Below are 27715 nucleotides of genomic sequence, written 5' to 3' on the forward strand. Positions count from 1 at the left end.
GGTGTGTGCTGGGTGTGTCCGTTCTGGGTGTGTGTGTCCTGGGTGTGTGTGTCCTGGGTAGGTGTGTGCTGTGTAGGTGTGTGCTGGGTGTGTCCATCCTGGGTGTGTGTGTCCTGGGTGGGTGTGTCCTGGGTGTGTGTGTGCTGGGTGGGTGTGTGCTGGGTGGGTGTGTGCTGGGTGGGTGTGTGCTGGGTGGGTGGGTGCTGGGTGTGTCTGTCCTGGGTGGGATGTCCTGGGTAGGTGTGTGCTGGGTATGTCCGGCCTGGGTGGGTGTGTCCTGGGTGGGTGTGTGCTGGGTAGGTGTGTGCTGGGTAGGTGTGTGCTGGGTGTGTCCGTCCTGGGTGTGTGTGTCCTGGGTAGGTGTGTGCTGGGTAGGTGTGTGCTGGGTGTGTCCGTCCTGGGTGGGTGTGTGCTGGGTGTGTCCGTCCTGGGTGTGTGTGTGCTGGGAAGGTGTGTGCTGGGTCTGTGTGTGCTGGGTAGGTGTGTGCTGGGTGTGTCCGTCCTGGGTGGGTGTGTCCTGGGTGGGTGTGTGCTGGGTAGGTGTGTGCTGGGTATGTCCGTCCTAGGTGGGCGTGTCCTGGGTGGGTGTGTGCTGGGTAGGTGTGTGCTGGGTAGGTGTGTGCTGGGTGGGTGTGTGCTGGGTGTGTGTGTGCTGGGTGTGTGTGTGCTGGGTGTGTGTGTGCTGGTTGGGTGTGTCCTGGGTGGGTGTGTCCTGGGTGTGCCCGTCCTGGGTAGGTGTGTCCTGGGTGTGTGTGTGCTGGGTAGGTGTGTGCTGGGTAGGTGTGTGCTGGGTGTGTGGGTGCTGGTGGGTGTGTGCTGGGTAGGTGTGTGCTGGGTGTGTGGGTGCTGGGTAGGTGTGTGCTGGGTGTGTGTGTCCTGGGTGTGTGTGTCCTGGGTAGGTGTGTGCTGGGTGGGTGGGTGCTGGGTAGGTGTGTCCTGGGTAGGTGTGTTGTGGGTGTGTGGGTGCTGGGTGTGTGTGCTGGGTGTGTGGGTGCTGGTTGTGTGTGTACTGGATGTGTGTGTCCTGGGTGGGTGGGTGCTGGGTGTGTGTGTATTGGGTGTGTGGGTGCTGAGTAAGTCTGTCCTGGGTGGGTGGGTGCTGGGTGTGTGTGTCCTGGGTGTGTGGGTGCTGGGTGTGGGTGTCCTGGGTAGGTATGTCCTTGGTGGGTAGGTGCTGTGTGTGTGTGTCCTGGGTGGGTGTGTGCTGGGTGTGTGTGTCCTGGGTGTGTGGGTGCTGGGTAGGTGTGTGCTGGTTGGGTGTGTGCTGTGTAGGTGTGAGCTGGGTAGGTGTGTCCTGCGTACGTATGTGCTGGGTGAGTGTGTGATGGGTGTGTGTGCTGGGTAGGTGTGTGCTGGGTAGGTGTGTGCTGGGTGTGTGTGTGCTGGGTGTGTGTGTGCTGGGTGTGTGTGTGCTGGGTAGGTGTGTGCTGGGTGTGTGTGTGCTGGGTGGGTGTGTGCTGTGTAGGTGTGAGCTGTGTGTGTGTGTGAGCTGGGTAGGTGTGTGCTGTGTAGGTGTGAGCTATGTGTGTCTGTGTGTGCTGGGTAGGTGTGTGTTGGGTGTGTGTGTGCTGGGTGGGTGTTTGCTGTGTAAGTGTGAGCTGGGTGTGTGTGTGATGGGTGTGTGTGTGATGGGTGTGTGAGAGCTGGGTAGGTGTGTGCTGTGTAGGTGTGAGCTGTGTGTGTGTGTGTGTGCTGGGTAGGTGTGACCTGGGTGTGTGTGTGCTGGGTAGGTGAGTGCTGGGTGTGTCCGTCCTGTGTGGGTGTGTCCTGGGTAGGTGTGTGCTGGATGTGTCCGTCCTGGGTGTGTGTGTGCTGGCTGTGTGTGTGCTGGGAAGGTGTGTGCTGGGTGTGTCCGTCCTGGGTGGGTGTGTCCTGGGTAGGTGTGTGCTGGGTGTGTGTGTGCTAGGTGGGTGTGTGCTGTGTGTGTGTGTGTGCTGGGTGTGTGTGTGCTGGGTAGGTGTGTGCTGGGTGTGTGTGTGCTGGGTGTGTCAGTCCTAGGTGGGTGTGTCCTGGGTGTGTGTGTGCTAGGTGGGTTTGTGCTGGGTAGGTGTGTGCTGGGTGTGTGTGTGCTGGGTGTGTGTGTGCTGGGTGTGTGTGTGATGGGTGGGTGTGTTGTGGGTGTGTCCGTCCAAGGTGGGTGTGTCCTGGGTGGGTGTGTGCTGGGTGTGTCCGTCCTGGGTGTGTGTGTGCTGGGTAGGTGTGTGCTGGGTAGGTGTGTGCTGGGTGTGTATGTGCTGGGTGTGTCTGCCCTTGGTGGGTGTGTGATGGGTGTGTGTGTGCTGGGTGGGTGTGTGCTGGGTGTGTGTGTGCTGGGTGTGTGTGTGCTGGGTGTGTGTGTGCTGGGTGGGTTCGTGCTGGGTGGGTGTGAGCTGGGTGTGTGTGTGCTGGGTGGGTGGGTGCTGGGTGTGTGTGTGCTCGCTGGGTGGGTGTGTGCTGGGTGTGTGTGTCCTGGGTGGGTGTGTGCTGGGTGTGTGTGTCCTGGGTGGGTGTGTGCTGGGTGTGTGTGTGCTGTGTAGGTGTGAGCTGTGTGTGTGTGTGCTGGGTATGTGTGTCCTGGGTGGGTTTGTGCTGGGTAGGTGTGTGCTGGGTGTGTGTGTGCTGGGTGTGTGTGCTGGGTGTGTGTGTGATGGGTGGGTGTGTTGTGTGTGTGTCCGTCCAAGGTGGGTGTGTCCTGGGTGGGTGTGTGCTGGGTGTGTCCGTCCTGGGTGTGTGTGTGCTGGGTAGGTGTGTGCTGGGTAGGTGTGTGCTGGGTGTGTATGTGCTGGGTGTGTCTGCCCTGGGTGGGTGTGTGATGGGTGTGTGTGTGCTGGGTGGGTGTGTGCTGGGTGTGTGTGTGCTGGGTGTGTGTGTGCTGGGTGTGTGTGTGCTGGGTGGGTTAGTGCTGGGTGGGTGTGAGCTGGGTGTGTGTGTGCTGGGTAGGTGAGTGCTGGGTAGGTGTGAGCTGGGTGTGTGTGTGCTGGGTGTGTGTGTGCTGGGTGGGTGTGTGCTGGGTGGGTGTGTGCTGGGTGTGTGTGTCCTGGGTGGGTGTGTGCTGGGTGGGTGTGTGCTGGGTGTGTGCGTCCTGGGTAGGTGTGTGCTGGGTGGGTGTGTGCTGGGTGTGTGCTGGGTGTGTGTGTGCTGGGTGTGTGTGTCCTGGGTAGGTGTGTGCTGGGTGTGTGTGTGCTGGGTGTGTGCTGGGTGTGTGCTGGCTGGGTGGGTGTGTGCTGGGTGTGTGTGTGCTGGGTGGGTTAGTGCTGGGTGAGTGTGAGCTGGGTGTGTGTGTGCTGGGTAGGTGAGTGCTGGGTGTGTGTGTGCTGGGTGTGTGTGTGCTGGGTAGGTGTGTGCTGGGTGGGTGTGTGCTGGGTGTGTGTGTGCTGGGTGGGTGTTTCCTGGGTAGGTGTGTGCTGGGTGTGTGTGTGCTGGGTGGGTGTGTGCTGGGTGTGTGCGTGCTGGGTGTGTGTGTGCTGGGTGTGTGTGTGCTGGGTGGGTGTGTGCTGGGTGTGTGTGTCCTGGGTGGGTGTGTGCTGGGTGGGTGTGTGCTGGGTGTGTGTGTCCTGGGTAGGTGTGTGCTGGGTGGGTGTGTGCTGGGTGTGTGCTGGGTGTGTGTGTGCTGGGTGTGTGTGTGTGCTGTGTGGGTTTGTGCTGGGTGTGTGGGTCCTGGGTAGGTGTGTGCTGGGTGGGTGTGTCCTGGGTGGGTGTGTGCTGGGTGGGTGTGTGCTGGGTGGGTGTGTGCTGGGTGGGTGTGTGCTGGGTAGGTGTGTGCTGAGTGGGTGTGCGCTGGGTGTGTGTGTGCTGGGTGGGTGTGTGCTGGGTGGGTGTGTCCTGGGTGGGTGTGTGCTGGGTAGGTGTGCGCTGGGTGTGTGTGTGCTGGGTGGGTGTGTGCTGGGTGGGTGTGTCCTGGGTGGGTGTGTGCTGGGTAGGTGTGCGCTGGGTGTGTGTGTGCTGGGTGGGTGTGTCCTGGGTGAGTGTGTGCTGGGTGGGTGTGTGCTGTGTAGGTGTGAGCTGGGTAGGTGTGTCCTGCGTACGTATGTGCTGGGTGAGTGTGTGATGGGTGTGTGTGCTGGGTAGGTGTGTGCTGGGTAGGTGTGTGCTGGGTGTGTGTGTGCTGGGTGTGTGTGTGCTGGGTGTGTGTGTGCTGGGTAGGTGTGTGCTGGGTGTGTGTGTGCTGGGTGGGTGTGTGCTGTGTAGGTGTGAGCTGTGTGTGTGTGTGAGCTGGGTAGGTGTGTGCTGTGTAGGTGTGAGCTATGTGTGTCTGTGTGTGCTGGGTAGGTGTGTGTTGGGTGTGTGTGTGCTGGGTGGGTGTGTGCTGTGTAAGTGTGAGCTGGGTGTGTGTGTGATGGGTGTGTGAGAGCTGGGTAGGTGTGTGCTGTGTAGGTGTGAGCTGTGTGTGTGTGTGTGTGCTGGGTAGGTGTGACCTGGGTGTGTGTGTGCTGGGTAGGTGAGTGCTGGGTGTGTCCGTCCTGTGTGGGTGTGTCCTGGGTAGGTGTGTGCTGGATGTGTCCGTCCTGGGTGTGTGTGTGCTGGCTGTGTGTGTGCTGGGAAGGTGTGTGCTGGGTGTGTCCGTCCTGGGTGGGTGTGTCCTGGGTAGGTGTGTGCTGGGTGTGTGTGTGCTAGGTGGGTGTGTGCTGTGTGTGTGTGTGTGCTGGGTGTGTGTGTGCTGGGTAGGTGTGTGCTGGGTGTGTGTGTGCTGGGTGTGTCAGTCCTAGGTGGGTGTGTCCTGGGTGTGTGTGTGCTAGGTGGGTTTGTGCTGGGTAGGTGTGTGCTGGGTGTGTGTGTGCTGGGTGTGTGTGTGCTGGGTGTGTGTGTGATGGGTGGGTGTGTTGTGGGTGTGTCCGTCCAAGGTGGGTGTGTCCTGGGTGGGTGTGTGCTGGGTGTGTCCGTCCTGGGTGTGTGTGTGCTGGGTAGGTGTGTGCTGGGTAGGTGTGTGCTGGGTGTGTATGTGCTGGGTGTGTCTGCCCTTGGTGGGTGTGTGATGGGTGTGTGTGTGCTGGGTGGGTGTGTGCTGGGTGTGTGTGTGCTGGGTGTGTGTGTGCTGGGTGTGTGTGTGCTGGGTGGGTTCGTGCTGGGTGGGTGTGAGCTGGGTGTGTGTGTGCTGGGTGGGTGGGTGCTGGGTGTGTGTGTGCTCGCTGGGTGGGTGTGTGCTGGGTGTGTGTGTCCTGGGTGGGTGTGTGCTGGGTGTGTGTGTCCTGGGTGGGTGTGTGCTGGGTGTGTGTGTGCTGTGTAGGTGTGAGCTGTGTGTGTGTGTGCTGGGTATGTGTGTCCTGGGTGGGTTTGTGCTGGGTAGGTGTGTGCTGGGTGTGTGTGTGCTGGGTGTGTGTGTGCTGGGTGGGTTAGTGCTGGGTGGGTGTGAGCTGGGTGTGTGTGTGCTGGGTAGGTGAGTGCTGGGTAGGTGTGAGCTGGGTGTGTGTGTGCTGGGTGTGTGTGTGCTGGGTGGGTGTGTGCTGGGTGGGTGTGTGCTGGGTGTGTGTGTCCTGGGTGGGTGTGTGCTGGGTGGGTGTGTGCTGGGTGTGTGCGTCCTGGGTAGGTGTGTGCTGGGTGTGTGTGTGCTGGGTGTGTGCTGGGTGTGTGTGTGCTGGGTGTGTGTGTCCTGGGTAGGTGTGTGCTGGGTGGGTGTGTGCTGGGTGTGTGCTGGGTGTGTGCTGGCTGGGTGGGTGTGTGCTGGGTGTGTGTGTGCTGGGTGGGTTAGTGCTGGGTGGGTGTGAGCTGGGTGTGTGTGTGCTGGGTAGGTGAGTGCTGGGTGTGTGTGTGCTGGGTGTGTGTGTGCTAGGTAGGTGTGTGCTGGGTGGGTGTGTGCTGGGTGTGTGTGTGCTGGGTGGGTGTTTCCTGGGTAGGTGTGTGCTGGGTGTGTGTGTGCTGGGTGGGTGTGTGCTGGGTGTGTGCGTGCTGGGTGTGTGTGTGCTGGGTGTGTGTGTGCTGGGTGGGTGTGTGCTGGGTGTGTGTGTCCTGGGTGGGTGTGTGCTGGGTGGGTGTGTGCTGGGTGTGTGTGTCCTGGGTAGGTGTGTGCTGGGTGTGTGTGTGCTGGGTGTGTGCTGGGTGTGTGTGTGCTGGGTGTGTGTGTGTGCTGTGTGGGTTTGTGCTGGGTGTGTGGGTCCTGGGTAGGTGTGTGCTGGGTGGGTGTGTCCTGGGTGGGTGTGTGCTGGGTGGGTGTGTGCTGGGTGGGTGTGTGCTGGGTGGGTGTGTGCTGGGTAGGTGTGTGCTGGGTAGGTGTGCGCTGGGTGTGTGTGTGCTGGGTGGGTGTGTGCTGGGTGGGTGTGTCCTGGGTGGGTGTGTGCTGGGTAGGTGTGCGCTGGGTGTGTGTGTGCTGGGTGGGTGTGTGCTGGGTGGGTGTGTCCTGGGTGGGTGTGTGCTGGGTAGGTGTGCGCTGGGTGTGTGTGTGCTGGGTGGGTGTGTCCTGGGTGAGTGTGTGCTGGGTGGGTGTGTGCTGGGTGGGTATGTGCTGGGTGGGTGTGTCCTGGGTGGGTGTGTGCTGGGTAGGTGTGTGCTGGGTAGGTGTGCGCTGGGTGTGTGTGTGCTGGGTGGGTGTGTGCTGGGTAGGTGTGTGCTGGGTAGGTGTGCGCTGGGTGGGTTTGTGCTGGGTGGGTTTGTGCTGGGTGGGTGTGTCCTGGGTAGGTGTGTGCTGGGTAGGTGTGTGCTGGGTAGGTGTGTGCTGTGTGGGTGTGTGCTGGGTAGTTGTGTGGGTACTGGGTGGGTGGGTGCTGGGTGTGTGTGTGCTGGGTGGGTGTGTGCTGGGTGTGTGTGTGCTGGGTTGGTGTGTGCTGGGTAGGTGTGTGCTGGGTGGGTGTGTGCTGGGTGGGTGTGTGCTGGGTGGGTGTGTGCTGGGTGGGTGTGTGCTGGGTAGGTGTGTGCTGGGTGTGTGTGAGCTGGGTGGGTGTGTGCTGTGTAGGTGTGAGCTGGGTGTGTGTGTGATGGGTGTGTGTGAGCTGGGTAGGTGTGTGCTGTGTAGGTGTGAGCTGTGTGTGTGTGTGTGTGCTGGGTAGGTGTGACCTGGGTGTGTGCATGCTGGGTGGGTGTGTGCTGGGTGTGTCCGTCCTGGGTGGGTGTGTCCTGGGTAGGAGTGTGCTGGGTGTGTCCATCCTGGGAAGGTGTGTGCTGGGTGTGTCCGTCCTGGGTGTGTGTGTGCTGGGTAAGTGTGTGCTGGGTGTGTCTGTCCTGGGTGGGTGTGTCCTGGGTAGGTGTGTGCTGGGTGTGTCCGTCCTGGGAAGGTGTGTGCTGGTTGTGTCCGTCCTGGGTAGGTGTGTCCTGGGTAGGTGTGTGCTGGGTGTGTGTGTGTGCTGGGTGGGTTTGTGCTGGATGTGTGGGTCCTGGGTAGGTGTGTGCTGGGTGGGTGTGTGCTGGGTGTGTGTGTGCTGTGTGTGTGCTGGGTGTGTGTGTGCTGGGTGTGTGTGTGATGGGTGTGTGTGTGCTGGGTGTGTGCTGGGTGTGTGTGTGCTGGGGGGGCGTGTGCTGGGTGTGTGTGTCCTGGGTGGGTGTGTCCTGGGTAGGTGTGTGTTGGGTGTGTCCGTCCTGGGTGGGTGTGTCCTGGGTAGGTGTGTGCTGGGTAGGAGTGTGCTGGGTGTGTCCGTCCTGGGTGTGTGTGTGCTGGGTGTGTGTGTGCTGGGTGGGTTTGTGCTGGGTGGGTGTGTCCTGGGTGGGTGTGTCCTGGGTGGGTGTGTCCTGGGTAGGTGTGTCCTGGGTAGGTGTGTGCTGGGTAGGTGTGTGCTGGGTGTGTGTGTGATGGGTGTGCGTGCTGTGTGTGTGCTGGGTGGGTGTGTGCTGGGGGGGGCGTGTGCTGGGTGGGTGTGTCCTGGGTGTGTCCGTCCTGGGTGTGTCCGTCCTGGGTAGGTGTGTCCTGGGTAGGTGTGTGTGTGCTGTGTGGGTGTGTGCTGGGTGTGTGTGTGCTGGGAAGGTGTGTGCTGGGTGGGTGGGTGCTGGGTGTGTCCGTCCTGGGTGGGTGTGTCCTGGGTGGGTGTGTCCTGGGTGTGCCCGTCCTGGGTATGTGTGTGCTGGGTGTGTCCGTCCTGGGTGTGTGTGTGCTGGGTGTGTGTGTGCTGGGAAGGTGTGTGCTGAGTGTGTGTGTGCTGGGTGGGTGTGTGCTGGGTGTGTGTTTGCTGGGTGGGTTTGTGCTGGGTGTGTGTGTGCAGGGTGGGTGTGTGCTGGGTAGGTGTGTGCTGGGTGGGTGTGTGCTGGGTGTGTGTGTGCTGTGTGTGTGCTGGGTGGGTGTGTGCTGGGTGTGTGTGTGCTGGGTGTGTGTGTGCTGGGTGTGTGTGTGATGGGTGTGTGTGTGATGGGTGTGTGTGTGCTGTGTGTGTGCTGGGTGTGTGTGTGCTGGGTGTGTGTGTGCTGTGTGTGTGCTGGGTGGGTGTGTGCTGGGGGGCGTGTGCTGGGTGTGTGTGTCCTGGGTGGGTGTGTCCTGGGTGGGTGTGTCCTGGGTAGGTGTGTGCTGGGTGTGTCCATCCTGGGTGGGTGTGTCCTGGGTAGGTGTGTGCTGGGTAGGAGTGTGCTGGGTGTGTCCGTCCTGGGTGGGTGTGTGCTGGGTGGGTGTGTGCTGGGTAGGTATGTGCTGGGTGTGTGGGTGCTGGTGGGTGTGTGCTGGGTAGGTGTGTGTCCGTCCTGGGTGGGTGTGTCCTGGGTAGGTGTGTGCTGGATATGTCCGTCCTGGGTGGGTGTGTGTGTGCTGGGTGGGTGTGTCCTGGGTGGGTGTGTCCTGGGTGTGCTCGTCCTGGGTATGTGTGTCCTGGGTGGATGTGTGCTGGGTAGGTGTGTGCTGGGTAGGAGTGTGCTGGGTGGGTGTGTGCTGGGTGGGTGTGTGCTGGGTAGGTATGTGCTGGGTGTGTGGGTGCTGGTGGGTGTGTGCTGGGTAGGTGTGTGCTGGGTGTGTGTGTGCTGGGTGTGTGGGTGCTGGGTAGGCGTGTGCTGGGTGTGTGTGTCCTGGGTAGATGTGTCCTGGGTAGGTGTGTGCTGGGTGGGTGGGTGCTGGGTAGGTGTGTCCTGGGTAGGTGTGTTGTGGGTGTGTGGGTGCTGGGTGTGTGTGCTGGGTGTGTGTGTGCTGGGTGTGTGTGTCCTGGGTGTGTGTGTCCTGGGTGGGTGAGTGCTGGGTGTGTGTGTACTGGGTGTGTGGGTGCTGAGAAGGTGTGTCCTGGGTGTGTGTGTCCTGGGTGGGTGGGTGCTGGGTGTGTGTGTACTGGGTGTGTGGGTGCTGAGTAGGTGTGTCCTGGGTGGGTGGGTGCTGGGTGTGTATGTCCTGGGTGTGGGTGTCCTGGGTGTGTGGGTGCTGGGTGTGGGTGTCCTGGGTAGGTGTGTCCTTGGTGGGTGGGTGCTGGGCGTGTGTGTCCTGGGTGTGTGGGTGCTGGGTAGGTGTGTGCTGGGTGGGTGTGTGCTGGGTGTGTGTGTGCTGGGTGTGTGTGTCCTGGGTGGGTGTGTGCTGGGTGTGTGTGTGCTGGGTGTTTGTTTGCTGGGTGTGTGTGTCCTGGGTGGGTGGGTGCTGGGTGGGTGTGCCCTGGGTGTGTGTGTGCTGGTTGGGTGTGTGCTGGGTGTGTGTGTGATGGGTGTGTGTGTGCTGTGTGTGTCCTGGGTAGGTGTGTGCTGGGTGTGTGTGTGCTGGGTGCGTGTGTGCTGGGTGTGTGTGTCCTGGGTGTGTATGTCCTGGGTAGGTGTGCGCTGGGTGTGTCCGTCCTGGGTGGGTGTGTCCTGGGTAGGTGTGTGCTGGGTAGGAGTGTGCTGGGTGTGTCCGTCCTGGGTGTGTGTGTGCTGGGTGTGTGTGTGCTGGGAAGGTGTGTGCTGGGTGTGTGTGTGCTGGGTAGGTGTGTGCTGGGTAGGAGTGTGCTGGGTGGGTGTGTGCTGGGTGGGTGTGTGCTGGGTAGGTGTGTGCTGGGTGTGTGGGTGCTGGTGGGTGTGTGCTGGGTAGGTGTGTGCTGGGTGTGTGTGTGCTGGGTGTGTGGGTGCTGGGTAGGTGTGTGCTGGGTGTGTGTGTCCTGGGTAGATGTGTCCTGGGTAGGTGTGTGCTGGGTGGGTGGGTGCTGGGTAGGTGTGTCCTGGGTAGGTGTGTTGTGGGTGTGTGGGTGCTGGGTGTGTGTGCTGGGTGTGTGTGTGCTGGGTGTGTGTGTCCTGGGTGTGTGTGTCCTGGGTGGGTGAGTGCTGGGTGTGTGTGTACTGGGTGTGTGGGTGCTGAGAAGGTGTGTCCTGGGTGTGTGTGTCATGGGTGGGTGGATGCTGGGTGTGTGTGTACTGGGTGTGTGGGTGCTGAGTAGGTGTGTCCTGGGTGGGTGGGTGCTGGGTGTGTATGTCCTGGGTGTGGGTGTCCTGGGTGTGTGGGTGCTGGGTGTGGGTGTCCTGGGTAGGTGTGTCCTTGGTGGGTGGGTGCTGGGCGTGTGTGTCCTGGGTGTGTGGGTGCTGGGTAGGTGTGTGCTGGGTGGGTGTGTGCTGGGTGGGTGTGTGCTGGGTGTTTGTTTGCTGGGTGTGTGTGTCCTGGGTGGGTGGGTGCTGGGTGGGTGTGCCCTGGGTGTGTGTGTGCTGCGTGGGTGTGTGCTGGGTGTGTGTGTGATGGGTGTGTGTGTGCTGTGTGTGTCCTGGGTAGGTGTGTGCTGGGTGTGTGTGTGCTGGGTGCGTGTGTGCTGGGTGTGTGTGTCCTGGGTGGGTGTGTCCTGGGTAGGTGAGTGCTGGGTGTGTCCGTCCTGTGTGGGTGTGTCCTGGGTAGGTGTGTGCTGGATGTGTCCGTCCTGGGTGTGTGTGTGCTGGCTGTGTGTGTGCTGGGAAGGTGTGTGCTGGGTGTGTCCGTCCTGGGTGGGTGTGTCCTGGGTAGGTGTGTGCTGGGTGTGTGTGTGCTAGGTGGGTGTGTGCTGTGTGTGTGTGTGTGCTGGGTGTGTGTGTGCTGGGTAGGTGTGTGCTGGGTGTGTGTGTGCTGGGTGTGTCAGTCCTAGGTGGGTGTGTCCTGGGTGTGTGTGTGCTAGGTGGGTTTGTGCTGGGTAGGTGTGTGCTGGGTGTGTGTGTGCTGGGTGTGTGTGTGCTGGGTGTGTGTGTGATGGGTGGGTGTGTTGTGGGTGTGTCCGTCCAAGGTGGGTGTGTCCTGGGTGGGTGTGTGCTGGGTGTGTCCGTCCTGGGTGTGTGTGTGCTGGGTAGGTGTGTGCTGGGTAGGTGTGTGCTGGGTGTGTATGTGCTGGGTGTGTCTGCCCTTGGTGGGTGTGTGATGGGTGTGTGTGTGCTGGGTGGGTGTGTGCTGGGTGTGTGTGTGCTGGGTGTGTGTGTGCTGGGTGTGTGTGTGCTGGGTGGGTTCGTGCTGGGTGGGTGTGAGCTGGGTGTGTGTGTGCTGGGTGGGTGGGTGCTGGGTGTGTGTGTGCTCGCTGGGTGGGTGTGTGCTGGGTGTGTGTGTCCTGGGTGGGTGTGTGCTGGGTGTGTGTGTCCTGGGTGGGTGTGTGCTGGGTGTGTGTGTGCTGTGTAGGTGTGAGCTGTGTGTGTGTGTGCTGGGTATGTGTGTCCTGGGTGGGTTTGTGCTGGGTAGGTGTGTGCTGGGTGTGTGTGTGCTGGGTGTGTGTGTGCTGGGTGGGTTAGTGCTGGGTGGGTGTGAGCTGGGTGTGTGTGTGCTGGGTAGGTGAGTGCTGGGTAGGTGTGAGCTGGGTGTGTGTGTGCTGGGTGTGTGTGTGCTGGGTGGGTGTGTGCTGGGTGGGTGTGTGCTGGGTGTGTGTGTCCTGGGTGGGTGTGTGCTGGGTGGGTGTGTGCTGGGTGTGTGCGTCCTGGGTAGGTGTGTGCTGGGTGTGTGTGTGCTGGGTGTGTGCTGGGTGTGTGTGTGCTGGGTGTGTGTGTCCTGGGTAGGTGTGTGCTGGGTGGGTGTGTGCTGGGTGTGTGCTGGGTGTGTGCTGGCTGGGTGGGTGTGTGCTGGGTGTGTGTGTGCTGGGTGGGTTAGTGCTGGGTGGGTGTGAGCTGGGTGTGTGTGTGCTGGGTAGGTGAGTGCTGGGTGTGTGTGTGCTGGGTGTGTGTGTGCTAGGTAGGTGTGTGCTGGGTGGGTGTGTGCTGGGTGTGTGTGTGCTGGGTGGGTGTTTCCTGGGTAGGTGTGTGCTGGGTGTGTGTGTGCTGGGTGGGTGTGTGCTGGGTGTGTGCGTGCTGGGTGTGTGTGTGCTGGGTGTGTGTGTGCTGGGTGGGTGTGTGCTGGGTGTGTGTGTCCTGGGTGGGTGTGTGCTGGGTGGGTGTGTGCTGGGTGTGTGTGTCCTGGGTAGGTGTGTGCTGGGTGTGTGTGTGCTGGGTGTGTGCTGGGTGTGTGTGTGCTGGGTGTGTGTGTGTGCTGTGTGGGTTTGTGCTGGGTGTGTGGGTCCTGGGTAGGTGTGTGCTGGGTGGGTGTGTCCTGGGTGGGTGTGTGCTGGGTGGGTGTGTGCTGGGTGGGTGTGTGCTGGGTGGGTGTGTGCTGGGTAGGTGTGTGCTGAGTGGGTGTGCGCTGGGTGTGTGTGTGCTGGGTGGGTGTGTGCTGGGTGGGTGTGTCCTGGGTGGGTGTGTGCTGGGTAGGTGTGCGCTGGGTGTGTGTGTGCTGGGTGGGTGTGTGCTGGGTGGGTGTGTCCTGGGTGGGTGTGTGCTGGGTAGGTGTGCGCTGGGTGTGTGTGTGCTGGGTGGGTGTGTCCTGGGTGAGTGTGTGCTGGGTGGGTGTGTGCTGGGTGGGTATGTGCTGGGTGGGTGTGTCCTGGGTGGGTGTGTGCTGGGTAGGTGTGTGCTGGGTAGGTGTGCGCTGGGTGTGTGTGTGCTGGGTGGGTGTGTGCTGGGTAGGTGTGTGCTGGGTAGGTGTGCGCTGGGTGGGTTTGTGCTGGGTGGGTTTGTGCTGGGTGGGTGTGTCCTGGGTAGGTGTGTGCTGGGTAGGTGTGTGCTGGGTAGGTGTGTGCTGTGTGGGTGTGTGCTGGGTAGTTGTGTGGGTACTGGGTGGGTGGGTGCTGGGTGTGTGTGTGCTGGGTGGGTGTGTGCTGGGTGTGTGTGTGCTGGGTTGGTGTGTGCTGGGTAGGTGTGTGCTGGGTGGGTGTGTGCTGGGTGGGTGTGTGCTGGGTGGGTGTGTGCTGGGTGGGTGTGTGCTGGGTAGGTGTGTGCTGGGTGTGTGTGAGCTGGGTGGGTGTGTGCTGTGTAGGTGTGAGCTGGGTGTGTGTGTGATGGGTGTGTGTGAGCTGGGTAGGTGTGTGCTGTGTAGGTGTGAGCTGTGTGTGTGTGTGTGTGCTGGGTAGGTGTGACCTGGGTGTGTGCATGCTGGGTGGGTGTGTGCTGGGTGTGTCCGTCCTGGGTGGGTGTGTCCTGGGTAGGAGTGTGCTGGGTGTGTCCATCCTGGGAAGGTGTGTGCTGGGTGTGTCCGTCCTGGGTGTGTGTGTGCTGGGTAAGTGTGTGCTGGGTGTGTCTGTCCTGGGTGGGTGTGTCCTGGGTAGGTGTGTGCTGGGTGTGTCCGTCCTGGGAAGGTGTGTGCTGGTTGTGTCCGTCCTGGGTAGGTGTGTCCTGGGTAGGTGTGTGCTGGGTGTGTGTGTGTGCTGGGTGGGTTTGTGCTGGATGTGTGGGTCCTGGGTAGGTGTGTGCTGGGTGGGTGTGTGCTGGGTGTGTGTGTGCTGTGTGTGTGCTGGGTGTGTGTGTGCTGGGTGTGTGTGTGATGGGTGTGTGTGTGCTGGGTGTGTGCTGGGTGTGTGTGTGCTGGGGGGGCGTGTGCTGGGTGTGTGTGTCCTGGGTGGGTGTGTCCTGGGTAGGTGTGTGTTGGGTGTGTCCGTCCTGGGTGGGTGTGTCCTGGGTAGGTGTGTGCTGGGTAGGAGTGTGCTGGGTGTGTCCGTCCTGGGTGTGTGTGTGCTGGGTGTGTGTGTGCTGGGTGGGTTTGTGCTGGGTGGGTGTGTCCTGGGTGGGTGTGTCCTGGGTGGGTGTGTCCTGGGTAGGTGTGTCCTGGGTAGGTGTGTGCTGGGTAGGTGTGTGCTGGGTGTGTGTGTGATGGGTGTGTGTGCTGTGTGTGTGCTGGGTGGGTGTGTGCTGGGGGGGGCGTGTGCTGGGTGGGTGTGTCCTGGGTGTGTCCGTCCTGGGTGTGTCCGTCCTGGGTAGGTGTGTCCTGGGTAGGTGTGTGTGTGCTGTGTGGGTGTGTGCTGGGTGTGTGTGTGCTGGGAAGGTGTGTGCTGGGTGGGTGGGTGCTGGGTGTGTCCGTCCTGGGTGGGTGTGTCCTGGGTGGGTGTGTCCTGGGTGTGCCCGTCCTGGGTATGTGTGTGCTGGGTGTGTCCGTCCTGGGTGTGTGTGTGCTGGGTGTGTGTGTGCTGGGAAGGTGTGTGCTGAGTGTGTGTGTGCTGGGTGGGTGTGTGCTGGGTGTGTGTTTGCTGGGTGGGTTTGTGCTGGGTGTGTGTGTGCAGGGTGGGTGTGTGCTGGGTAGGTGTGTGCTGGGTGGGTGTGTGCTGGGTGTGTGTGTGCTGTGTGTGTGCTGGGTGGGTGTGTGCTGGGTGTGTGTGTGCTGGGTGTGTGTGTGATGGGTGTGTGTGTGATGGGTGTGTGTGTGCTGTGTGTGTGCTGGGTGTGTGTGTGCTGGGTGTGTGTGTGCTGTGTGTGTGCTGGGTGGGTGTGTGCTGGGGGGCGTGTGCTGGGTGTGTGTGTCCTGGGTGGGTGTGTCCTGGGTGGGTGTGTCCTGGGTAGGTGTGTGCTGGGTGTGTCCATCCTGGGTGGGTGTGTCCTGGGTAGGTGTGTGCTGGGTAGGAGTGTGCTGGGTGTGTCCGTCCTGGGTGGGTGTGTGCTGGGTGGGTGTGTGCTGGGTAGGTATGTGCTGGGTGTGTGGGTGCTGGTGGGTGTGTGCTGGGTAGGTGTGTGTCCGTCCTGGGTGGGTGTGTCCTGGGTAGGTGTGTGCTGGATATGTCCGTCCTGGGTGGGTGTGTGTGTGCTGGGTGGGTGTGTCCTGGGTGGGTGTGTCCTGGGTGTGCTCGTCCTGGGTATGTGTGTCCTGGGTGGATGTGTGCTGGGTAGGTGTGTGCTGGGTAGGAGTGTGCTGGGTGGGTGTGTGCTGGGTGGGTGTGTGCTGGGTAGGTATGTGCTGGGTGTGTGGGTGCTGGTGGGTGTGTGCTGGGTAGGTGTGTGCTGGGTGTGTGTGTGCTGGGTGTGTGGGTGCTGGGTAGGCGTGTGCTGGGTGTGTGTGTCCTGGGTAGATGTGTCCTGGGTAGGTGTGTGCTGGGTGGGTGGGTGCTGGGTAGGTGTGTCCTGGGTAGGTGTGTTGTGGGTGTGTGGGTGCTGGGTGTGTGTGCTGGGTGTGTGTGTGCTGGGTGTGTGTGTCCTGGGTGTGTGTGTCCTGGGTGGGTGAGTGCTGGGTGTGTGTGTACTGGGTGTGTGGGTGCTGAGAAGGTGTGTCCTGGGTGTGTGTGTCCTGGGTGGGTGGGTGCTGGGTGTGTGTGTACTGGGTGTGTGGGTGCTGAGTAGGTGTGTCCTGGGTGGGTGGGTGCTGGGTGTGTATGTCCTGGGTGTGGGTGTCCTGGGTGTGTGGGTGCTGGGTGTGGGTGTCCTGGGTAGGTGTGTCCTTGGTGGGTGGGTGCTGGGCGTGTGTGTCCTGGGTGTGTGGGTGCTGGGTAGGTGTGTGCTGGGTGGGTGTGTGCTGGGTGTGTGTGTGCTGGGTGTGTGTGTCCTGGGTGGGTGTGTGCTGGGTGTGTGTGTGCTGGGTGTTTGTTTGCTGGGTGTGTGTGTCCTGGGTGGGTGGGTGCTGGGTGGGTGTGCCCTGGGTGTGTGTGTGCTGGTTGGGTGTGTGCTGGGTGTGTGTGTGATGGGTGTGTGTGTGCTGTGTGTGTCCTGGGTAGGTGTGTGCTGGGTGTGTGTGTGCTGGGTGCGTGTGTGCTGGGTGTGTGTGTCCTGGGTGTGTATGTCCTGGGTAGGTGTGCGCTGGGTGTGTCCGTCCTGGGTGGGTGTGTCCTGGGTAGGTGTGTGCTGGGTAGGAGTGTGCTGGGTGTGTCCGTCCTGGGTGTGTGTGTGCTGGGTGTGTGTGTGCTGGGAAGGTGTGTGCTGGGTGTGTGTGTGCTGGGTAGGTGTGTGCTGGGTAGGAGTGTGCTGGGTGGGTGTGTGCTGGGTGGGTGTGTGCTGGGTAGGTGTGTGCTGGGTGTGTGGGTGCTGGTGGGTGTGTGCTGGGTAGGTGTGTGCTGGGTGTGTGTGTGCTGGGTGTGTGGGTGCTGGGTAGGTGTGTGCTGGGTGTGTGTGTCCTGGGTAGATGTGTCCTGGGTAGGTGTGTGCTGGGTGGGTGGGTGCTGGGTAGGTGTGTCCTGGGTAGGTGTGTTGTGGGTGTGTGGGTGCTGGGTGTGTGTGCTGGGTGTGTGTGTGCTGGGTGTGTGTGTCCTGGGTGTGTGTGTCCTGGGTGGGTGAGTGCTGGGTGTGTGTGTACTGGGTGTGTGGGTGCTGAGAAGGTGTGTCCTGGGTGTGTGTGTCATGGGTGGGTGGATGCTGGGTGTGTGTGTACTGGGTGTGTGGGTGCTGAGTAGGTGTGTCCTGGGTGGGTGGGTGCTGGGTGTGTATGTCCTGGGTGTGGGTGTCCTGGGTGTGTGGGTGCTGGGTGTGGGTGTCCTGGGTAGGTGTGTCCTTGGTGGGTGGGTGCTGGGCGTGTGTGTCCTGGGTGTGTGGGTGCTGGGTAGGTGTGTGCTGGGTGGGTGTGTGCTGGGTGGGTGTGTGCTGGGTGTTTGTTTGCTGGGTGTGTGTGTCCTGGGTGGGTGGGTGCTGGGTGGGTGTGCCCTGGGTGTGTGTGTGCTGCGTGGGTGTGTGCTGGGTGTGTGTGTGATGGGTGTGTGTGTGCTGTGTGTGTCCTGGGTAGGTGTGTGCTGGGTGTGTGTGTGCTGGGTGCGTGTGTGCTGGGTGTGTGTGTCCTGGGTGGGTGTGTCCTGGGTAGGTGTGTGCTGGGTGTGTCCGTCCTGGGTGGGTGTGTCCTGGGTAGGTGTGTGCTGGATATGTCCGTCCTGGGTGGGTGTGTGTGTGCTGGGTGGGTGTGTCCTGGGTGGGTGTGTCCTGGGTGTGCTCGTCCTGGGTATGTGTGTCCTGGGTGGATGTGTGCTGGGTAGGTGTGTGCTGGGTAGGAGTGTGCTGGGTGGGTGTGTGCTGGGTGGGTGTGTGCTGGGTAGGTGTGTGCTGGGTGTGTGGGTGCTGGTGGGTGTGTGCTGGGTAGGTGTGTGCTGGGTGTGTGTGTCCTGGGTAGATGTGTCCTGGGTAGGTGTGTGCTGGGTGGGTGGGTGCTGGGTAGGTGTGTCCTGGGTAGGTGTGTTGTGGGTGTGTGGGTGCTGGGTGTGTGTGCTGGGTGTGTGTGTGCTGGGTGTGTGTGTCCTGGGTGTGTGTGTCCTGGGTGGGTGAGTGCTGGGTGTGTGTGTACTGGGTGTGTGGGTGCTGAGAAGGTGTGTCCTGGGTGTGTGTGTACTGGGTGTGTGGGTGCTGAGTAGGTGTGTCCTGGGTGGGTGGGTGCTGGGTGTGTATGTCCTGGGTGTGGGTGTCCTGGGTGTGTGGGTGCTGGGTGGGTCGGTGCTGGGTGTGTGTGTCCTGGGTGTGTGTGTGCTGGGTGGGTGGGTACTGGGTGGGTTGGTGCTGGGTGGGTGGGTGCTGGGTGTGTGTGTCCTGGGTGTGTGTGTGCTGGGTGGGTGGGTACTGGGTGGGTGGGTGCTGGGTGGGTTTGTGCTGGGTGTGTGTGTCCTGGGTGGGTGGGTGCTGGGTTGGTGGGTGCTGGGTGGGTGGGTGCTGGGTGGGTGGGTGCTGGGTGGTTGGGTGCTGGGTGGGTGTGTCCTGGGTGGGTGGGTGCTGGGTGGGTGGGTGCTGGGTGGGTGTGTGCTGGGTGGGTGTGTGCTGGGTGGGTGGGTGCTGGGTGGGTGTGTCCTGGGTGGGTGGGTGCTGGGTGGGTGGGTGCTGGGTGGGTGTGTCCTGGGTGGGTGTGTGCTGGGTGGGTGCTGGGTGGGTGGGTGGGTGCTGGGTGGGTGCTGGGTGGGTGGGTGCTGGGTGGGTGCTGGCTGGGTGTGTGGGTGCTGGGTGGGTGTGTGCTGGGTGGGTGCTGGGTGGGTGGGTGGGTGCTGGGTGGGTGCTGGGTGGGTGTGTGCTGGCTGGGTGGGTGCTGGGTGGGTGTGTGCTGGGTGGGTGCTGGGTGGGTGGGTGCTGGGTGGGTGGGTGCTGGGTGGGTGTGTGCTGGGTGGGTGCTGGGTGGGTGAGTGCAGGTTAGTGCCGTCGCGAATGGCATCACGCCGCTGCTAGCCCATTGCGGGCCGGAGTGATTTGCGCTGTTTTTGGCGAGTTGTTCGGGTCATCGCGCCGATTCACGGAGAATCCCGCCCGGGAACTCGACATTCCCCTTTATCTATTCTGTCTGTAACATCCTCAAAACCCCCAACATGTTCGTCCAACATCTTTCCCCACATTAACCCATGTCGACTGTGTCCAATCAGATCATCATTATCCAAGTGTCCAGTTCTCACATCCTTCCGAATTGATTTGAACGTTTCCCCTCCGACTGCAGCAAGGTGAGTGAGTTGGGAAAGGGTTACAAAGGAGCTATCAGAGTGTCTGATTCAGTTCCCGACGCTGGAAATTACACTTTGGGTTTCAGTCCCTTCCAGCAGCGAGGCTCTGATGTAACTTTGTCATTGCTGCTGCTGACCTGGGACATCCCAGAATTACCCGTTTACTCCATTTAAAAACCCCAATGTACCTGTGCAGTAAGCGAGGCGACAGATAGGAGACTTCTTCAAGTAATAAACAAAGTAATCGCTGCAGTGTTTGATCTTTATTTCCACATTCCAGGCGCAGGGATTTCCATTCCAGTGAAAACAAACTGTCCTATTCACCTCCCCATCACCCGGAGTGGGATGACTACCTGAAACGAGGGACAGAAAGAGTGAAAAGTGTATCCAGTGTAAATATGTTGGACAGTCAATGGAAATCTGAGATAATAGAGTCTGAAATTACCGTTTAACGAGCCCGGGGCCTGTGTGGAGCAGTGATTGACTGGAACAACAGCCTCAGGAATGGTCGATCCACCAGGACTGAAAGAACAATCACAGAGTCAGTCGCTGGACTGGGGAAATCACAATAAAATGAAGCAGGAATTACTCAGCTGGTCAGGCAGCCTGTGTGGAGAGAAACAGAATTAACCTTTCTGTTTGTGATGACCCTTCGTCAGGACAGAGGAGTTATCACAACTCCAAACAGTAACTCTGATTCTCTCCACAGAAGCTGACTGAGCTGCTGAGTATTTGCAGCATGTTGTGTTTCCATTTCACGTTGTATTCAGGAGGACGTGTGTGAAATGTGCAGTGGGATAAACTCAGCAGGGGAGGGAATATTACCGTGTTCAGCATTCTGGAAAGTGGCCCTATTCCCTGAAAGAGACAAAATGTTCCCGCGCTGACGCCGGAGCGAGGCGACTCTCTGCGAGCTCTCACAAACAGATCCACTTTTTACTTAACTTATACTCCTTCTCATCTTTTAAAATTTAATTCTGACCCGAACATGATTCCGAGCCTCTCTCTTGTAGCCTCTCTTGCAGCTTGAACATCCTCCGAGGTCCTTGGAGACCTTTTGACCCGACCCGACCTGACCTCCGCGACCTGCGAGAAGATCGGGCCCGAACCGGAAGTGAAGCCCCGACCTCGATTTGGAGCGACCCGGACCTCGGAGCTCCAAACCCGACCTCACTCCCGACGCCAGCCCCCGGATCGCCCGGCCCAGTCCCAGGAGCTCCCGACCCGACCCCCGACGGCAAGACCCGGCGCAACGCGACCCCGAGAGGCCCGCCCAGCGACCCCGAGAAGCCCGCCCAGCGACCCGACCCCGAGAGACCCGACCCCGAGAGGCCCGACCCCGAGAGGCCCCGTCCAGCGACCCCGAGAGACCTGCCCAGCGACCCCGAGAGGCCCGCCCAGTGACCCGACCCCGAGAGACCCGCCCAGCGACCCCGAGAGACCTGCCCAGCGACCCCGAGAGACCCGCCCAGCGACCCCGAGAGACCCGCCCAGCCACCCGACCCCGAGAGACCTGCCCAGCGACCCGACCCGGAGAGGTCCGCCCAGTGACCCGACCTACCTGGTGATGGAAGAAAGAAAAATCCACGTGGAGGCCCGACCGGGCCTACTTCAAGACCCGACCCCAGGAGCGCTCAGGGAGGGAACAGACCACGGGACCCAGCCCAACCTGCCTCAGGAAGCCCCTGCCCACGACCCAGGACCCCCGAAACGGCAGAGACCCCGTGCGAGGACCTGAACGCGCTGCAAGGTATTCCCGCGCCCACAGAACGCCGGGACCCATCGAGACCGCAAACATGTCCCCCTAGCAACCCCTCTACCTCAACCAGCGCCCGGGACCCTGCCAGACGCGACCCCAGATACGTAACGAACGCCCTGGACCCGCCAGCGCCCTGGACCCCGCCAGACGCGACCACCTACCTTCCACAAGGTCAGACTTCTCCCATCGGATCCCAGGATCATCCAGCAGCAGCCGCCGACCGAGGAAGCGAGGGAAACGCGGCGGTCTGCAGGTTAGACTGAAGCAACGCGGTTTCAAGACCCCTCTCCCCAGCATACTCCTGGCAAACGTCCAAGCGATCGAAAACAAGCTGGATGAACTTTACGCCAGACGTACCTCCCAGAGGGAAGTAAGAGACCGCTGTGTGCTCTGTTTCACAGAGACATGGCTCACCCCTGCCTCACCGGACTGTGCCATACAACCTGACGGCTTCTCAATTCACCGGGCGGACCGCACGGCATCATCAGGCAAAGTGAAGGGTGGAGGGGTTTGCCTCCTCATCAACTCCTCCTGGTGCTTGGATGTGTCGACCCTGGCGACCCACTGCTCCCAGACCTGGAATACCTGACCGTGAAGTGCCGCCCATATTATCTTCCACGTGAGTTCACTTCAGCCATTATCACAGCGGTCTACATCCCACCCCAGGCAGTAGTGAGGAAGGCGCTGGACGAACTATCCTCAGTAATAAACAACTACGAATCAGAACACCCGGAGGCCTTGTTCATCGTGGCCGGAGACTTCAACAAGGCCAACCTCAAGAGTGTACTGCCAAAATTCCACCAGTACATCTCCTGTCCCACCAGAGGCGACAACACTCTTGACCACTGCTACTCAAAAATCAAGGGCGCCTACCGTTCCATCCCCCGACCGCACTTTGGGAAATCAGACCATAAGACGGTGCTCCTTCTCCCGGCATACAAGCAGAAACTCAAGCGGGAGAATCTAGCTAAGAAGGTTGTGCAGTGCTGGTCCGAGGAGACAGAAGAGCTCTTACGTGACTGCTTAGAGACAGTGGACTGGTCCATATTTAAGAACTCAGCGACCAACTTAAATGAGTATGCCACCACCGTCACAGACTTCATCAGCAAACCTGTGGACGACTGCGTGCCAAAGAAAGCAGTACGTGCGTTCCCCAACCGGAAACCATAGCTCAATCGCGAGATTGACTCCCTACTGAAGGACAGATCTGAGGCGTTCAAGGCAGACGACCCTGACCTATACAAGAAATCCAGGCACGACCTCTGCAAAGCCATCCGAGATGCCAAGAGAGAATATCAAACCAAGCTAGAGTCACAGACAGACTCTCGGCGGTTGTGGCAAGGACTAAACAACATAACGGGCTACAAAGCGAAGCCGAACAGTATCTCTGGCAGCAGCGCACCCCTCCCCGATGAACTCAATGCATTCTGTGCTCGGTTCGAGCAGGTAACCAACAATCCGCTGGTGAGTGCCCCAGCAGCCCATAATTCACCCATACCCACCATCACAGCTTCCGAAGTCAGATTGGCCTTTCTGAAAGTGAACCCTCGGAAGGCGACGGGCCCAGACGGGATCCCTGGTCGTGCACTCAGAGCCTGCGCGGACCAGCTGGCAGAGGTATTCACGGACATCTTTAACCTGTCCCTACTCCTCTCCGAGGTCCCCATCTGCTTCAAGAAGACCACCATCATACCGGTACCAAAGAAGAACCAGGCAACGTGCCTCAATGACTACCGACCAGTGGCCCTGACTTCAGTCGTAATGAAGTGCTTCGAGAGGTTGATCATGAAGCACATCACCTACATACTCCCAGAACACCTTGATCCACTGCAATTCGCATACCGCTGCAACCGGTCCACATCAGACACCATTTCCCTGGCCCTACACTCATCCCTAGTGCATCTCAAAAACAAGAACTCCTACATCAGATTCCTATTTATTGACTACAGCTCCGCCTTCAACACCATAATCCCAGCCAAGCTCATATCAAAGCTCCAAAACCTAGGACTTGGCTCCCCACTCTGCAACTGGATCCTCGATTTTCTGACCAACAGACCACAATCAGTAAGAATGAACAACAACACCTCCTCCACAATAGTCCTCAACACCGGCGCCCCGCAAGGCTGCGTACTTAGCCCCCTACTCTACTCCCTGTACACACACGACTGTGTGGCAAAACTTGGTTCCAACTCCATCTACAAGTTTGCTGACGATACGACCATAGTGGGCCGGATCTCGAATAACGATGAGTCCGAATACAGGAGGGAGATAGAGAACCTAGTGGAGTGGTGTAGCGATAACAATCTCTCCCTCAATGCCAGCAAAACTAAAGAGCTGGTAATTGTCTTCAGGAAGCAAAGTACTGTACACACCCGTCAGCATCAACGGGGCCGAGGTGGAGATGGTTAGTAGTTTCAAATTCCTAGGGGTGCACATCTCCAAAAATCTGTCCTGGTCCACCCACGTCGACGCTACCACCAAGAAAGCACAACAGCGCCTATACTTCCTCAGGAAACTAAGGAAATTCGGCATGTCCACATTGACTCTTACCAGCTTTTACAGATGCACCATAGAAAGCATCCTATCGGGCTGCATCACAGCCTGGTATGGCAACTGCTCGGCCCAGGACCGCAAGAAACTTCAGAGAGTCGTGAACACCGCCCAGTCCATCACACGAACCTGCCTCCCATCCATTGACTCCATCTACGCCTCCCGTTGCCTGGGGAAAGCGGGCAGCATAATCAAAGATCCCTCCCACCCGGCTTACTCACTCTTCCAACTTCTTCCATCGGGCAGGAGATACAGAAGTCTGAGAACACGCACGAACAGACTCAAAAACAGCTTCTTCCCCACTGTCACCACTCCTAAATGACCCTCTTATGGACTGACCTCATTAACACTACACCCTGTATGCTTCATCCGATGCCAGTGCTTGTGTAGTTACATTGGATATGTTGTGTTGCCCTATTATGTATTTTTTAAATTCCCTTTTCTTCCCATGTACTTAATGATCTGTTGAGCTGCTCGCAGAAAAATACTTTTCACTGTCCCTCGGTACACGTGACAATAAACAAATCCAATCCAATCCAAATGTATCCCAGGCTGCTGAGGAAACCAAGGGTGTTATATTACTTTGCGTAATACATATATTACTCTTTTGAACCAGCCAAGTTGTTGAAATGAGCAGTAGTCTTCTTGTAAAGATAAACTAATTTATTGAGTGATATAAATAAATATTGTGAGTCCTTTTTACTCAATACTCAATGAGTCAAACAAAGAAACAATTGTAGAGATAATTAATTAAATTATGCAATACAATGCTTTGATAACTAATAACTTCTTCTCTCTCCAGCTTTCCTATCTCTGTTCTCTCTGCATTCCTGATACACATTCCTTCAGAAAGAGTGGGAAAACTATTAATATAGGTCCTGACAGTGAGACATCTAGTGTTCAGTTGCCTGCACTAGCATTACATATATTGATTATGTATATTGATATACAGAGATCACTACAAAGGGAAGGTGTAACAAATCACCTTCACCCATCGACCACGGCTGTAGGTGTGGAGCTCGAAATCTGGAAGACTGATAGTGGAGGGGAGGGGGTTTCAGTTGAATAGAGAATTAGAAAATCAAGGTTAAAGGAGAAGGCAGAAATGCAGGTTAATGATGAGGACTTTAAACAAGCTCAGGGCGGCAAGGGCTCAGGAGAGGTCAGTAAAGTTTCCAGAACACGCAATAGAACTTAAAAACCTAAAGAAAAATCCTCTCACCTGACAGCCACAGCCTAGCTCCACCCACAAATGACATCACTGAAGCCATGCTACAAGTCACATGATAAGAGGTCACAACTTTCTTAAAGGGACACTTACATGACAGGAGGCACAAAAGAAATTAATCCCAAGGAGGAGGAAACATGCTAAGGGGGAGGACGAGGCAACCATGGCGGACTAGAGAAGTCAAAGACAGCATGAAAGCAAAAGAAAAAACATACAAACTGGCGAGCATTCGTGGAAAGCCAGTGGATTGGGAAGCCTTTAAAAGTGAGCAGAGGACAACTAAAAAAGCAGTAAGGGGGGGGCGAAGATGAAATATGAGTGTAAGCTAGCTAGTAATATAAAAGAAGATTGCAAGAGTTTCTTTCAATATATAAAAGTTAAGGGAGAGGCAAGAATGAACATATAACTGGAAAATGAGGCTGGAGAATAATAGGAAACTGTCATGTGAGAGTACCCTTTAAGAAATGGGTGTTTAAGAAATATACCTTTAAGAAATGGAGCTGCTCATGTTACTGGAGTGATGTCAGAGTGTGGGTGGGGCTAAGCTCTACTTCTGCTTTTTGGGTTTCAGTTGGAGAAAGCTTGGGTGTGTCTGTGAGCTGCACTGCTGTTGATCTCTGCCATCCAAAGACTATCTATGGATCATTTGGTGAATTCAGAAGAAGTATAAATGTTTTCAGTCTTCAATGTAAACCCTGATGTGCTCCTGTTTGGAGGTTTGCTAAGTATTTTGGATGGTAAAAGGACAGCATACAGGTTATTTAGTGTTGTATTCTTTGGGGGGGGTGTATTTGATTTACTGGTTGCTAAGATGTTCACTGTTTGTTGTAGAAAACATTGTTTTGTTTTAAAAACAACTGGTCCATTTTCTGCTGTCCCACATCTGTAAAGTGAGCCGTGTGCTCCCCATACCACAATCTAGTAAAAGTTGTGGGTCAGGTGAACTCCATGATACACTTTGGGGTTCTCTGAACCCTGGCCCATAATAAAACAAAGAAATGGCAGACAAACTGAATAGTTTTGCATCAGTCTCCACAGTGGTAGACACCAGTGGGATGACCGAACACCAGGAGAACCAGGGGGCAGGGGTGAGTGTAGTGGCCATCACTAAGGAGAAGGTTCTGGGGAAACTGAAAGGTCTGAAGGTGGATAAACCACCTGGACCGGATGGACTACACCCCAGCGTTCTAAAGGAGATAGCGGAGGATATTGTGGAGGCATTAGTGACGATCTTTCAGGAATCACTGGAGGCAGGGAGGGTCCCAGAGGACTGGAAAGTGGCTAATGTAACACCGCTGTTTAAGAAGGGAGGGAGGCAGAAGATGGGAAATTATAGGCCGGTTACCCTGACTTCGGTCATAGGTAAGATTTGAGAGTCCATTATTAAAGATGAGATTGCGGAGTACTTGGAAGTGCATGGTAAAATAGGACTGAGTCAGCACGGCTTCGTCAAAGGGAGATCATGTCTGACAAATCTGTTAGAGTTCTTTGAGAATAACAAGGAAGATAGAGAAAGGGGAACCAGTGGACATGGTCTATTTAGATTTCCAGAAGGTCGTTGACAATCATAGAATTTACAGTGCAGAAGGAGGCCATTCAGCCCATCAAGTCTGCACCAGCTCTTGGAAAGAGCACCCTACCCAAGGTCAACACCTCCACCCTATCCCCGTAACCCAGTAACCCCACCCAACACAAAGGGCAATTTTGGACACTAAGGGCAATTTATCACGGCCAATCTACCTAACCTGCACATCTTTGGACTGTGGGAGGAAACCGGAGCACCCGGAGGAAACCCTCGCACACACGGGGAGGATGTGCAGACTCCGCACAGACAGTGACTCAAGCCGGAATCGAACCTGGGACCCTGGAGCTGTGAAGCAGTTGTGCTATCCACAATGCTACCGTGCTGCCCATAGGTGCCATAGAGGAGTCTGTTAAATAAGTTAAGGTGCCATGGTTTTCAGGGCGAGAGACTGGCATGGATAGAGGATTGGCTGACTGGCAGAATGCAGAGAGTGGGGATAAAGGGGTCTTTTTCAGGATGGCAGCCGGTATCTAGTTATGTGCCTCAGGGGTCTGTGCTGGGACCACAACTTTTCACAATATACATAAATGATCTGGGGGAAGGAACTGAAGGTACTGTTGCTACGTTTGTAGATGATACAAAGATCTGTAGAATGAGGAAGCAGGGGGGACGGGGGGGGGGACGGGGGGGCTGCAGAAGGATTTGGACAGGCTAGGAGAGTGGGCAAAGAAGTGGCAGATGGAATACAATGTGGAAAAGTGTGAGGTTCTGCGTTTTGAAAGGAGGAATGGAGGCATAGACTATTTTCTAAATGGGGAAATGCTGAGGAAGCACAAAGGGACTTGGGAGTCCTTGTTCAAGATTCTCTTAAGGTTAACGTGCAGGTTCAGTCGGCAGTTAGGAAGGCAAATGCAATGTTAGCGTTCATGGCCAGAGGGCTACAATACAAGAGCAGGGTTGTACTTGTGAGGCTGGAAAAGGCTCTGGTCAGACCCCATTTGGAGTATTGGGAGCAGTTCTGGGCCCCGTACCCAAGGAAGGATGTGCTGGCCTTGGAAAGGGTCTAGAGGAGGTTCACAAGAATGATCCCTGGAATGAAGAGCTTGTCGTATGAGGAACGGTTGAGGACTCTGGGTCTGTTGGAGTTTAGGACGACGAGGGTGGATCTTATTGAAACTTACAGGATACTGCGAGGCCCGGATAGAGTGGACGTGGAGAGGATGTTTCCACTTAGAACAAAGAACAAAGAAAAGGACAGCACAGGAACAGGCCCTTCGGCCCTCCAAGCCTGTGCCGACCCTGCTGCCCGTCTAAGCTAAAATCTTCTACATTCCTGGGTCCGTATCCCTCTATTCCCATCCTATTCATGTATTTGTCAAGATGCCCCTTAAATGTTACTATCGTCCCTGCTTCCACCACCTGCTCCAGCACCTCCTCCAGGCACACACTACCCTCTGCGTAAAAAACTTGCCTCGTACATCTACTCTAAACCTTGCCCCTCTCACCTTAAATTACTGTGGCCCCTAGTAATTGACCACTCTATCCCGGGGAAAAGCCTCTGACTATCCACTCTGTCTATGCCCCTCATAATTTTGTAGACCTCTATCAGGTCGCCCCTCAACCTCCTTCGTTCCAGTGAGAACAAACCAAGTTTATTCAACCGCTCCTCATAGCTAATGCCCTCCATACCAGGCAACATCCTGGTAAATCTCTTCTGCACCCTCTCTAAAGCCTTCTGGTAGTGTGGCGACCAGAATTGAACACTATACTCCAAGTGTGGCCTAACTAAGGTTCTATACACAGCTGCAACATGACTTGCCAATTCTTGTAGGAAATGACTTGTAGGAAACACTAGAACCAGAGGACACAATCTCAGACTAAAGGGACGATCCTTTAAAACAGAGATGAGGAGGAATTTCTCCAGCCAGAGGGTGGTGAATCTGTGGAACTCTTTGCCGCAGAAGGCTGTGGAGGCCAAATCACTGAGTGTCTTTAAGACAGAGATAGATAGGTTTTTGATCAGTAAGGGGGTCAGGGGTTCTGGGGAGAAGGCAGGAGAATGGGGATGAGAATATATCAGCCATGATTGAATGATGGAGCAGACCTGATGGGCTTAATTCTGCTCCTATATCTTATGGTCTTATGGTCTAATAACATTGATAAAAACAGGATGGAGAGACCAGTGTGACTAATTACAGACCACTCCGCCTAACGTCTGTGGTGGTTAAATTATGGGAAATAATTGTGTGAAATGATATAAATCATCGTCT

General features: G+C 57.8%; 1 protein-coding gene across 5 annotated transcripts in view; it reads right to left on the reverse strand.

Moving 5' to 3' along the window:
* Nucleotides 1-27715, reverse strand: part of LOC140403345 (oncoprotein-induced transcript 3 protein-like) — a 162189-nt gene that overhangs the window by 38093 nt on the left and 96381 nt on the right. For all 5 annotated transcript variants that reach the window (XM_072491243.1, XM_072491242.1, XM_072491239.1 and 2 more), the window contains 2 exons: nucleotides 18829-18905; nucleotides 18572-18736 (listed from right to left, as the gene is read on the reverse strand). In XM_072491243.1, the coding sequence (XP_072347344.1) occupies nucleotides 18572-18736; nucleotides 18829-18905 (242 nt within the window). The remainder of the gene's footprint in view (nucleotides 1-18571; nucleotides 18737-18828; nucleotides 18906-27715) is intronic.

Source organism: Scyliorhinus torazame, chromosome 27, assembly GCF_047496885.1.
Source record: "Scyliorhinus torazame isolate Kashiwa2021f chromosome 27, sScyTor2.1, whole genome shotgun sequence".
NCBI classification, from domain to species: domain Eukaryota; kingdom Metazoa; phylum Chordata; class Chondrichthyes; order Carcharhiniformes; family Scyliorhinidae; genus Scyliorhinus; species Scyliorhinus torazame.